Here is a 12,624-nt window from a genome sequence, read left to right as displayed (position 1 = left end):
AATGTATTGCACTGATGGGGTTCCACTTGTGGGCTCCAAAATGCATTTTTATGGGAGCTTCAGCTCATTTGGGTTCTGCAAAGTAGCGGTGTGACTTCAAATCAGGAGCTAACTGTTAAAAAGATAAGCTCAAAAAACCTACACCATGTTAATTCCACTGGAAACACATCCTCAACCACTCTATCTGCAGATATCTCTAAGAAACAGTAGACGATTTTTTATTGTCTTCTAAACCAAATATAAAACATCCACTGAATCCTTACCTGTACCCTAATTCTCATGGGTACTACGGTCAAGGAGACTTCAGGAGGGACCTAAAGAGAATAGCTAATAGTAAAAAATAAATTTAAAAAAAAGCCATTCTTAATGCTTTTGCTGTGTTATTTGTCTTGTGGTTGCACCTAAGGTCTTCAGCTAATCTGAATCTCTTTTGTGCCAGGCAGGGTATTTGTCTGTGCAGTACACCTGTCAAGCTACTCTAACAGGCTCATGGAGAATGGAAATGTCCAGGGAAACATGAGGACAAGCATTCACTTGATTTCAGTTTTCCAATAGTTGTCTAATCTTTTATTGGACTAAGTTAGAATAGGTCTTGAAAATGATCCAGAATGAGGAGGGGGTGGCATGTAGGTGAGCTCAGGGCCATGAGGAAAATGAGGATCGATGAGCTTGATTAGGATCTGATGGACAAGGTGTCATGAATGGTTTAACTAGGTTGTTTTCTTTTACATAGGCATGTGATTGAAGTGTGTACTTTCCTTGTCACTGCAGCGTTCATTCTTCAGAACTTCACAGTTGCTATAGGCAGTTTCCTAAGCATAGCATATGGATGAGAACAGATGATCAGCCCTGCCTGCAGTGGGGTTTGGTGCTAGAATCCATCAGTGATATGAAAAGCTTTTTCTATGCTTACGTTGTTAAAAATGGAGCTCACCAAGGAACAATACAGTAATGGGCAAGTATGAATTCTGCTTGAAACCTTGAACACATTAATAATATCTATTTAGGGTAGAGAGGTAAATGCTGTCTCCATTTTGCAGGAGAACAAATTGAATATCTTTGACTTCTCCACAGTGAAAGAAGACATTTTTCTTTTAGGCAGGGACAGGACCTCTGACTTCTGATTTTGTGGGCTATCACTTGCTTCTTTTTAAGACTATATTTGAAAGAAAACTTCAAAAAAAACAGTCTCCATTGTCTTGCCGTTTTGTTCAGGCCTCGTCACAGACAATTTTGCACCATTTCCATTATAAGCCTGCAGATTTGCAAGTACTTGAAATTGTAAGTAATTAGAATCTTTCTCTGTGCAGCTTGGGCCAGTCAAATCCAACCTTTTATCTTCGGAAGGGTGAGAAGGCTTACGTGCTCAGGAAGAAGCCTCATGGCCCCCTTTTACCTAGAGCTCACAAGGTAAGCAACATTTCTCAGCAAGCTCCTCGCTCCGTTTTGGAGGTGCGTTAAGTTCTTCCTATACATGATGGCGCAGTGTATTGCAGTGATTGTTGGATATGTCTAGGTGTGCAGCGAATTACTGGGATCGTTTCCAATTTTCTGTGCTGTACGCTTAACTAAACACTTAAGAGGATAGATTGTCATTAAATGTATTCAGTGAGATGATGATTTATGCTTAGGAGCTTTTCACTGAATCTAACTTTCTGTTTCTTCTTCAGGTTGACAGAGAATATCATGTGCAGAAAGCCTTATTTGCAGCTGGATTTCCAGTCCCTGAGCCCCTGTTGTATTGCAGTGATGTCTCTGTCATTGGAACAGAATTTTATGTAATGCAGCATGTGCAGGTTGGTCAGCCAATGTCACAGATTTTTTTTCATTCTCCCTACTACAAGCTGCTTTTAAATTGTCTAAAACTTATTGAAGCATACGAGCGAATACCAATATAAATAATCTTGTCATATTTTTAAAAAGTGCTAGCTGACAGAGATTCTTAGTGATTTCAGCTTCTCCAGAGCTTATTTCCATCTCTTCCAAAATATTCTGCTCATTATTTAAACTTTTCTCATTTGAGCTTTCAGAAGAATGTCATGAAATGACTCCATATTGCTGCTGTGAAAAATGTACACATAATTCAGAGGGAAAACAGTCAAGCTATAAAGTTATACAAAATTCTTGGATGTTCTGGAACATATTTGTTACTGGAAATAGTAATTATATACCATCATATTTTTCTTTAAAACTGAACAGGATTCTAGCTCAGGCACTACTTTCAGAATGAATGTAGCATAGCTCTGTGGTCCATCACTGTAGGTGTGCCGTAGCTGAGTTGATACTATTTCTGCTAGATTTGGGTAATTCAGAGTTTAAGTTTGCTGTATCACGTCTTTTTTTTTTTTTCTTGTGGGACAAGGATTTGAATTCAGGCCTCATCTCTTTCATCACTTCCTCTTCTGTCTGCCTTTGCTCATTTGACAAGTTGAGGTGTGTGCCAACATGTAGACAGTCCAGGGCTTTGGGAAGTTTAGACTCCATGAAGAGCTGAAGCCCTGAGAAACATGTCTATGCAAAAATTCCCAGTTGTCTCTTACGTGTTCTGGGACACCTGTAGTGTGAAATTTGAGTTCTAAGGAAAAGCATTCAAAGGTGTGGATCTCTGTATAAATCAAGAGCACGTACAAAAAAGAAAGGAAAGTGGGAAGATTATGGGCTATCACATAAATGTGTTTGATATATATTTACACTGAAGTGTATTAAGAAAAAAAAAGTTGGTGAGTTAAGTCCAAAAATATGATTTGGCTAGCAGTGTTGTGGGTTATCTCTGATACTTTATCTTAATAATTGTCTAATAATCCAAAAAAAATAAATGTATTAAATTTGATTATTCTATCATCAGGTTGACTAGGAAATTAGAAATTTAAGAGTTTGTGGGCCAGTTCCTGGAGATGAAGTTAACCTCCATCTTAGTCACAAATCAAGATTAATAAAATAATAAAGCTGTGAAGAATTTCACAGAGTGGATGTGTGGGGGAATGGTAGTTGTCAGAGACAATACAGTAACATTTATTTTTTTTGGCGGTACTTTCAAGTTTGAGGATCTCTGCGTGCTCTAGTTCAGACTTTTATCTACTGAACATGTATCTTTTATTTTAATTGGCTTCCAATAGATACCCTGCATACTAATGATTTGGGATTACTGTGAATCCCTTCATCTGTCATGGGCAAAGAATAAAAGAAATAAGGAAGGAATTTTAGATTGTACAGGAAGTATCGGTTCACTGCATTTGTTTTGGCTCCTGAAATATATAGCTGTACTTCTCTTCATCTGCTGTGTACATCCCACCAAATATCTGATTTACGATGTCTCTAGGGTCGCATCTTCCGAGACCTCTCGCTGCCAGAAGTGGGCCCAGCAGAGCGTTCTGCGTTGTACGTTGCAATGATAGAAACGTTGGCCCAGTTGCACTCCTTTGATTTGCAGTCGTTGGGTCTCCAAGAATATGGCAGAGGTCCAGGATACTGCAGAAGACAGGTACAGCTTTTTGAAAAATTCTTGTTTTGTCAGGTCTTTGAACATTTATTTGTTTGGCAAGCTAATTTGTTAATTTTAAATTACTTGTAAAAGTAACCATCATATTTTGGTTATTAGACATCTTCATTTATTTCAAGTATTTATGCACAGTTTAGAGTTAATGCTACATTCAGATCAATTCTGTAACACTGTTAAAATGTTTGTATTTTTTCAGGTATCAACTTGGAAAAGACAATATGATGCGGCTGCTCATACAGATATTCCTGCCATGAACAAGCTAGCTGAGTGGTTAGCAAACAACTTGCCAGCTGATGATAATGAAGAAACCCTGATTCATGGAGACTTTAGAATAGATAACATCATTTTCCACCCAACAGAGGTATTTGAAACATATTTGTACGTTTAGTGCTTTTCGGTTCTCCATTTGTTTATACTTGAAATAGAGCATATACAGAGGTGTTTTGGTCATGATTTGCTCTACATCAGTGTAAAGACTATGGAGAGGAAGTGCACATGGATATCCAGTTATTCGTTGCCTTAGCTATCATTCAAAACCGATTGACTCTCTTTGCAAATTTTAATACAAACAATAATTCCATCCTCTATACATTTAGACTATACATCTTCGAAAGAAACGGAGGAGAACTTAACTCCTCCCCACGCTCTTTGTACGGTACTTAGGTACCTAATGCGTTCATTAGCTCTAGTGCCTACCTGAAAGTCCAGAAAAAAATTATTTTACATTAATAAATCATACTGAATTCAGTGCAACTGAAGGACTTACTGAAGACTCATTAAGCTGCTTAAGAATCTGATTCAGAGCCCATGGAAATCTGTGTTAGGGCTTCAGTTAATCTCCGTGGCTTTTGGGGTTGTGCCTGTGTGCATACTGGGTCCCCTTTGTCATCTGTTCCCTGGGTGGTCCAGGAACTCCTCAGGAATCTAAGAGAGTTGGCAGAGGGGACTGACTTGCGGCAAGGAGGCTGACTCAGTTCGTGGCTTGCACCATGAAAAAGCAACAGATCCCAACAATTCCCACTGTTGTGCGTAGATCAGTTGATAGAATCTGACTGTAGGCTTAAATATGCTGTTTGACTCCATGAACAGAGAATCTGGCAGTCGTGCAGACTCTCCTAGCAGTTTGTGCTATGGTCGAAAGAGTTGACCAAACTATATACAGGTCCTTTTAAACAATCTGTAGAAACTGTTTCTGTATATGCAGGCACGGCCATGTAGGAAAGTCTTTTGTACATGGTTTAAGACTAGGACAGTTGAGAAGTTTCTGACAGGAAGAATATTATTCAAAAATGTAGAATTTAAAACAGATTTTCATTGGAAAAAGGCCTTGTTTTCTGCCACTGTGTGAATGTTAATTTTTTGCAGACCTTTATGAAGTGCTAAATGGAACTACTCTTGCTGTAGACAGTTACAGTGCATGTTTTTAATTTTAAACACGTAGTAACTCAGTAAAGATCTTGGATACTAAGTGTGTTGTACATTTGTGGATGAAGAGTTTTCTATTGTTCTGATCGTTCACTTGAGGCTTTTATTTTTATTTCTGATTTTATCTTTATTTTTTAAATTTTTGTTATTTTTATTTAAGGCTCGCGTTTTGGCAGTGCTGGACTGGGAACTTTCAACCACCGGTCATCCTCTAGCAGATTTAGCCTATGCTACTATGTTCTACTTTTGGCCTACATCTCTTAAAGGGTTAGGTCAAGGAACTGTCTTCAATTTCAAAGACACTATAGGTATGAAATTATAATCTTTTTGTCATCGTGAATTCTGTGGTTGATACATACTTGATGTGTTACTTTTATAAACACTAATTAAAAGTTAAATTAATAAATACATCATTCTGCACTTGAAGAGAACTTTTCTGCAGTTTTCTTCACTGTAGATGTGCCAATAGTGAAGTTCAAGGTAGTTCTGTTTAAATAGAATATGACTGAGCCATAGTATGTTAATTCAATAAAAGTTTACTTTGAACCTTTCTTAAAGATAATGGAGACAAACATAAATTTAAATATAAATTTATGTTGATAATTAAAAAAATAAAATAAACTCTGGTGCAATAATTTCCTGATTGGAGTGGAGGTCGGAGAGGAGTAAGGAAGTGTTATGCTTATCTGGAATTCTGACATGTTTCCTTTTGCTTCTCTACCTCTCAGGACATGAGAAATGATAAATCTTTTTTTTTTTTTTTTTTTTTACTATATTAACGGAATGTTTTAGAAAGCTGATAAAGCTGTTTAAATATTTGAAGAATAAGATGGAAAAATCCTAGAAAACGTTGAGCATCCTAACATATTCCTTCTCTCTTTTTTTTTTTTTTTTTGGATAGCAAACCCCTCATTTGAAGAACTGATTTCTATTTACTTCCGCTGCCGGGGTATTAGCACTACTTTCTCCAACTTCAATTTCTTTCTTGCTTTGTCATTTTTTAAAATGGCAGGGATATCGCAGGTAACACTCACATTTTCTGACATTACATTTTTATTACAAGTGTTTGTAGGTCAGTAATATTTGTTCAAAGTAAGATTTTTTTTAAATAACTGGAAACCTATTTCAATTTATTCCTGTAGAAGCAGTATCTTAGATGCTTATGACTGATAACTCTCTAGCATAGATTTTGTTCTGCATAAAGTACATTGCGTTAGATATTCAGCTGTTGTAAGGCATGAGTATATTTTTATGAGTTGCAGCAGAAGATCAGCTTACCAAATGTGATATAAGCTACCTATTATTAATTTGGATTACGAGTGTATATGTGTGTAGTTAATGTGGTTGTGGATAATAATCATACATGTATATTGCTGTCAGCTGGCCTAAGGGACAGGCAGGGCTTGCTCGCAGTATCAGTGTAGACATACTCTTTTTGCTCTACTAATTTTTGTGATTTTCCTTCAGTTTGGGGTTTAAGAACCCCTTTAGCTTTGGTTCTTTTTGTTTTGTGGGCTCAGCCTCTCCACTATATCAGAAATGGACCTAAAGCAGTATCAATATATTGCTGTAAAATCTGTTTGGGTGCTATTTTTTTTCCTGTTAAGAATATGTACATATAAGTGTAATTTCGCAGTTGAAGAATTCACCAATCTAAAACAGAGACATTTTAAAGTGCTTAATTATACCACAAATGCCTTTCTTTTTCGTTGTAGGGTGTGTATGCTAGATATCTCATTGGAAATGCTTCTGCAGAGAATAGTCATGAATTTGCTAAGATGGTGCAGCCTTTGGCAGAAAAAGGGTTAGAGCTCTCAAAAAGGTAAGGGTAGTCTAAATTACCAGTCAAAGGCAAGGCAAAGCTTTTACAATGCCTTATGTAAATGGTTGTATAAGGCAGCTTATATTATCATAAGGGAAAATCAGGTCTTACATTTGGATGTTCACGTTGGATGTTCTTTAGATCATCTTTCAGCAGCACGCGTGACAGAATTTCTGGAGAGTTGTTCCATCAGAGTAAGAAAGGCGAAGAAATTCTGCTGAAAGTAAAGCAGTTCATGAAGCAGCATGTATATCCAGCTGAGAAGGTAAAAGCTTTTTGTAAACTTATTTATAAATGAGTATTTTATGAGAAGAGTTTATAAAAATGTTAACTATGTATGGAAGTCTTATCATCCTGTATTGCTTTTTTTTTTTTCCCAGAACTGCCTTGTTTTTCATGCACTGATGTTTGTGGCATTGCAAAATGTTAACAGAAAACCTTATAGTCTACATGAATTTTTTTTGCAGATGTAAAGTGCTGTATGCATTGTTAATGAAAACTAAAAGTTACTTTTTAAACTTTTCAAGATTTAAGAAGTACTCTTAAAGAAAGAAAAACTTTAGAAAAAATAAAATTTTCTAACATACCTTTAACAAAAACCTTAGAACTCTTACGTACCAAGATGAAGATGCTTATTTATTTCTAGCGTTGTACAGGCACATAGGTGCTCTGCTACTTTTCTTTAGGAAGATCACAGACAGTGTTCAACCTCGTAAGTTCAAAATCCTAATTAGGTTTTTGTCTCCCTTTCTCTTATGAATTAATCTGCTTTTCAGTTCCAGAGAGAAGCAAAATCAGGACAGCACTTTGGTTTCCCATTATTTTAATTGATATAGAATTCACATCTTTGTGGCCAGGACGTTTAGCCTCTCCCAAATATATTTTTAAAGCTCTTTTTATGGGTACTCTGGCATCCTTTATTGAAAATACTTAATTCTGCTGTGTTGTCACACCAGATGTGGCAAAAGAAAAAAAAGAAGTACATCACATATCTATCTTTATCCTGTACAGAAATTGTGAGTAACCAGAATGTCTTAGTGATTAATCACTAAGGATCATACTAGTTATTGCATCATGGCTACCACTGTTTCTGTGCATTGCAACATGGCTATCTTTGGATTTCTTGTTAGAAACTTTGCAATTAAGTTTGAGGAACTGATTTATGCCCATCTAGCATGGGGACAAGCATGTTGTTCCACTGACTTCTGCTTCTGTAACTAATCTATTCAGCCATTTCTCTCAGCTAATGCTGACTATATGATGGGACAAGCTAATCTGTTTGTGTTTGCTTTCATCTGAAAGTATCCTGCACTGTTTTGTTTTGGAAAGCTTAATGCTCAGTAAAGTATTTGTGCATAACTTCCATCATAGCGTGTTGCTGTTTTTTTCCGGGACTCTGTATATCTCCTATTTTAAGATTATTAGGGTGTGGTGTTTTCTTTTCTTTTTCTCTTTGCTGTCAAGCAGAAGTGCAGAGAACATATTAATCTAAAAGACTTATGAATGCATCTGCAAAGAAAAATTGAGAGCAGAAATACTTTATATCCAAGGTTTCCTAAAAGTCTGTTGGTAATTTGTTATGGATTGCCCAAGGAAGCCTTGCAATAATTAGGTGTACTTGCTTTAAAAACAAACCACAAATAACCATGGAAGTTTTGCAGATGAGTAGAGTTGTGCTTATAAGTTATTTCTCATAACAGGAATTGCAAGCCAGGACTTGTAAAATCTGCAGGAAAAGGGTGATAATTTATTAGTTCTAAAGCAAGTTCTGGGCCAGTTAGACAGTACTAATCCTTGACGCTTGGAATGACTGATTACATAATCTGTTAAGCAGTAATTTTGATAGAAAAAAAAAGTATTATTTCAAATTAAAAAAAAATCAACTAGCTTACACACCTGAATTTTGTGATGAGAAGCCTGACTCGTAAGTGTCAGTACACCAGACTTTTATTTGTTGTTTTACTTTTGGGTTCATTCCTGTTGTGTGGTGGTACTGTTGGCTAAGAGTTGTGTTTATCATCAGAATACACTTGCCTTCTACCTTTGTCAGCATGCGTTTTAAACCACTCTAAACCATTTCCATGTATGTGATAACATATTGACTGGGGTCATCTCCATGATGCATTTGAAGTCTTGCGAAATGAGGAAATTGCAGTTTGATTTTGAATTGTATTTTACGTTTTATAATGAAACCAACTATATAATTAAAAGCTGTGTTGAATATTTTATACTGGTTCCTCGAGGTGTAGCTGCGAAAAAGAAAACAACATTTGTGTATGTTACACATGTTCTTAGTTTAAACAGCAACTTTTTGTTTCTCTTAGGAGGTAATAGAATACTATGCTAGACATGGAAATACTGAGGAAAAATGGAAGAAACCGCCAGTGCTTGAGAGACTGAAGGTATGGGATAATAAATATTCTTGAACACCCTAGCTGTAAAAGAAACAGACGTGGATTGTAAGAAATGTTGGTTTATTGTGCTGGAGAAGTTATTCTGTCTGCATGAAAAGAAACAGAATGAGGAACAGTGAAAGGAAAAGAAGAAGGAAGGATGCAAAAGGAATTGTGAGATACAAATGAGAGAAGCAAAAGTGAGTTCTGTGAGGGGTATGTCAGAACTTTAATTCAAAACCATACCCATTGAAAATAGCTGTTAAAGTCATCAGATGTAATGGACAGTATGCTAGGCAGGAGGGAGGAAAATGGTCAGCAAGCCAGAATTTAATTGCTGTTTAAAGATTTATTGCTAATGTTTTTCCTTGCTGATTCTCTGAACAGGAAATGGCCAAAGCAGAAGGTCTGTGGAACCTTTTTCTCCCAGATGTCAGTGGTCTCAGCCAGCTTGACTATGCACTAATAGCTGAGGAGACAGGGAAATGCTTCTTTGCTCCTGAGGTTTTCAACTGTCACGCACCTGGTTAGCAAACCCTGTGCTTTAACTACAGCACTGAGAACATTAAAAAGTTGGGCATCTTATGCCTTACCATTTGTGTCTGAAAAAGTAAACATGACTGCTCCTTTCTTACAGACACTGGAAACATGGAGGTCCTGCACGTGTATGGGACTGAAGATCAAAAGAAAGAGTGGCTGGAGCCTCTTCTAGAAGGGAAAATCAGTTCTTGCTTCTGCATGACAGGTAATTTTTTTCTCAAAAAAAGAAAATGAGAAGCAAGTGGCAGAAATTTCAGAATGACGCATGCAAAAAGTATAAAACGGCAAATTGTTATATGTTAATGAATTCATACAGACATTTCCACAGGATCTGTGAATCTGATTGAATATGAAATCACCTCTAAGGTATTGAGTGCAAGGTGAAACACCCTTGTTGCCCTTTCCTGGTAGTTACTATTTCTCGTATTTTACCATATTATCATTTCCATATGCTTTCAATTTAGTTTGAGTAGTAGAAAACGTATTTTATTCTACAAACCAGATTTATGATAGAATTTATCCTGTTCTTTTAAATGTGGGGGGTTCCCCAGAAACATTCATATAAATATAAGTATGTTTATTCTGGTTTAAGTTTTGTAGTTTCACAGTATGTCACAGGTGGATGTTTTAAGGCATAACCTGAAGATAAAGTGGAGAACCTACGAAGGATTTACTTTGTCTGTAGATCAGCATTGTATTCATTTTTGCTTTTCAAAGCTTGTGGTATTCAGCATTTCTGGAAAGCCTGGCTTTTCATATAGGAAGGTAGCTTTTGAACGTGTGGTGTCAAAATCTTTATCTTCCCGTGTCAGAAGGAGTTGAGAGAACCCTGTCTTGCAGATGTGGTCTCTTATTTTGCAATTCCTGTGTCACTGTGTTCCCCAAGAGGAGAAAGATGCTTTCACTTCAAAGAAGGTGGCCTACCCTGTTCTAGATGATCAATGACAACGCCTTGCTGGCAACTGCTTTCTGTAACCTATTTCATGATCCATCACAATAGTTTGAATTTCTGTATTTTCATTTGACAAGTGTCTAGGAGAACGAAGGCTGAGATATGACTGTTATCTGTAAGTACATCGGGAAGGGGAAGGATTTAAAAACATCACGGAAGGAAGAAGGATGTTTACTATAAAGAGTAGTCTGAGTTCAAAAACAAGCAAGTTTAAAGTGGCTACGAATAACATGTTATTAGAAAATAGAATACCTCTGATCACTAATAGAGTGAGGTTCTGAAAACAGCTTTTCTGCTGGGAGCAGAACAGCGATGCTGTCTTTAGAGTATGTCTAGATCCCTATATTTTTGTGGTGGTACTACCTGTATATTTAATCCAGTGAGGTGTATTTGTTGGTTTTTTTTTTTCCTTTAACACAGAACCTGATGTGGCTTCAAGTGATGCAACCAACATGCAATGCAGCATTGAGCGAGATGGAAACAGTTACGTGATCAATGGCAAGAAGTGGTGGAGCAGTGGTAAGTACAGAAACCCTACAAAGAATGACTATGTCTACAGTTCTTTACAAGAGCTGATAAAATTTGAAATGTTTGTCTTCCATTTCTGAGATGGAAAATTTACTCTTCTTGCGTAAAGAGAATAGAAGGTAAAACAACGGAAAGAGTAGAATCAAGCTTTTGTTCTGTGAAAGTCCAAGACTTGAGTCCCATTGGGGTTTTTGGGTCCATTTTAGAACCTCTCAATTTAGTTTCCAGAGTGACTGCTGCTGTTACCCTTCAAAGTATATCTCTGTCCATCTGGTAACTTTCACATTTATGGTCGTAGTCTTTAAGCTTTGTTTTTATGAAGATGTTTTTGGCAGCTTGTGTGTGAGGTTTGAGTATACTGTGCAGCTTCTGGCTGATTGTTAATCTAGTCTGTGACACTGATAGACTGCATCTCACATGTGATTTTCGTACCAGAAACTTCCCAGAAAAATCAGTGGGTTGGACTTTGTGTTAAATGTCCCTGATTTCGGAGTACCTTTTTTTTATTTTTTATTTTTTTTTTACCAAAACATAAGTGGTAAATTCTGGAAAATCGTCATTCACTGGGAGTTTGGAAGCTAACTGAGTTACTAGCTGTAATGAAACTCGAATGTTTCATTTGTGTACCTTTGTGTGGGCCCCCTACCTACACAGATATTCTTGTGCAATACCTAGACTCACCAGAAGATTGGGCTCGCTCTCTTTCCTAGTACCACAGAACTGGAGGCAAAAGCAGGTATGGTATCTAGCCTCTTGACCTAAAAGTGTCACTTGACTGCTAGCTGCTACCCTTGCTGTGGGACAAAGTCTCCCAACTGTGTGTTGCAGTTCCTAAGGAAGTAATGGAAAAGTATTGTAGCAGGTCATGCACAGAAAAATATTATTCATAAAATGAGTTCATAGAATCATAGAATGGTTTGTGTGAGTTATCTGAGTTATAAAAAGAAAGTAAATGTTGCAGAGTAAGCATCATTTGGTTTGTCTTACCCCTAATCAAAATAATTAGGGCAGTCAGATTTGTGTAAAGACAGACTCATAAGGCACTGAAATGTCAAGAAGTTTGAGAAACACATACATGCAGCTTTGTCTTATATGTAGAATTTCCTTTTCTGCCTGGTTGGGTTACAGCTCTGTCACAGTCAGTCTCATTTTCTGCCTGGTTGTTTTTGTTTTTTGTGTCTTCTCTAGTCTGGGTGAACATGAGGATCTTTGATGTTTGGGAATTCCAGAAGCCTGACAGCCTGGTCAGAATGTCATTTCAGGTGCAATCGCTATGTATGTGTGAAGACAAGTTGTAATTCACACATGCAAATAGTTCTTAGCTTCATTGGAAGAACTGAATTTCTTACCGTGCTATGTATGGGTGCTTTGCACATCTACAGTAAATCCAGGATGGTTTAAATCTGTCAGGCTTATGTTGGATGTGTAGGCCATCTATTGAGCACTTCTGACTTCTCTGTTCATG

General features: G+C 37.0%; 1 protein-coding gene across 2 annotated transcripts in view; it reads left to right on the top strand.

Moving 5' to 3' along the window:
* Window positions 1-12,624, top strand: part of ACAD11 (acyl-CoA dehydrogenase family member 11) — a 29,658-nt gene that overhangs the window by 574 nt on the left and 16,460 nt on the right. For both annotated transcript variants that reach the window (XM_035549827.2, XM_050709252.1), the window contains exons 2-13: window positions 1,311-1,410; window positions 1,671-1,796; window positions 3,320-3,481; window positions 3,696-3,860; window positions 5,085-5,232; window positions 5,826-5,947; window positions 6,640-6,746; window positions 6,888-7,011; window positions 9,071-9,148; window positions 9,527-9,665; window positions 9,777-9,884; window positions 11,052-11,150. In XM_035549827.2, the coding sequence (XP_035405720.1) occupies window positions 1,311-1,410; window positions 1,671-1,796; window positions 3,320-3,481; window positions 3,696-3,860; window positions 5,085-5,232; window positions 5,826-5,947; window positions 6,640-6,746; window positions 6,888-7,011; window positions 9,071-9,148; window positions 9,527-9,665; window positions 9,777-9,884; window positions 11,052-11,150 (1,478 nt within the window). The remainder of the gene's footprint in view (window positions 1-1,310; window positions 1,411-1,670; window positions 1,797-3,319; window positions 3,482-3,695; window positions 3,861-5,084; window positions 5,233-5,825; window positions 5,948-6,639; window positions 6,747-6,887; window positions 7,012-9,070; window positions 9,149-9,526; window positions 9,666-9,776; window positions 9,885-11,051; window positions 11,151-12,624) is intronic.

Source organism: Cygnus atratus, chromosome 2 (genome assembly GCF_013377495.2).
Source record: "Cygnus atratus isolate AKBS03 ecotype Queensland, Australia chromosome 2, CAtr_DNAZoo_HiC_assembly, whole genome shotgun sequence".
Classification (NCBI taxonomy): Eukaryota; Metazoa; Chordata; class Aves; order Anseriformes; family Anatidae; genus Cygnus; species Cygnus atratus.
The sequence above is the reverse complement of the archived record's forward strand: the minus strand, read 5'-3'. Positions and strand labels throughout refer to the sequence as shown.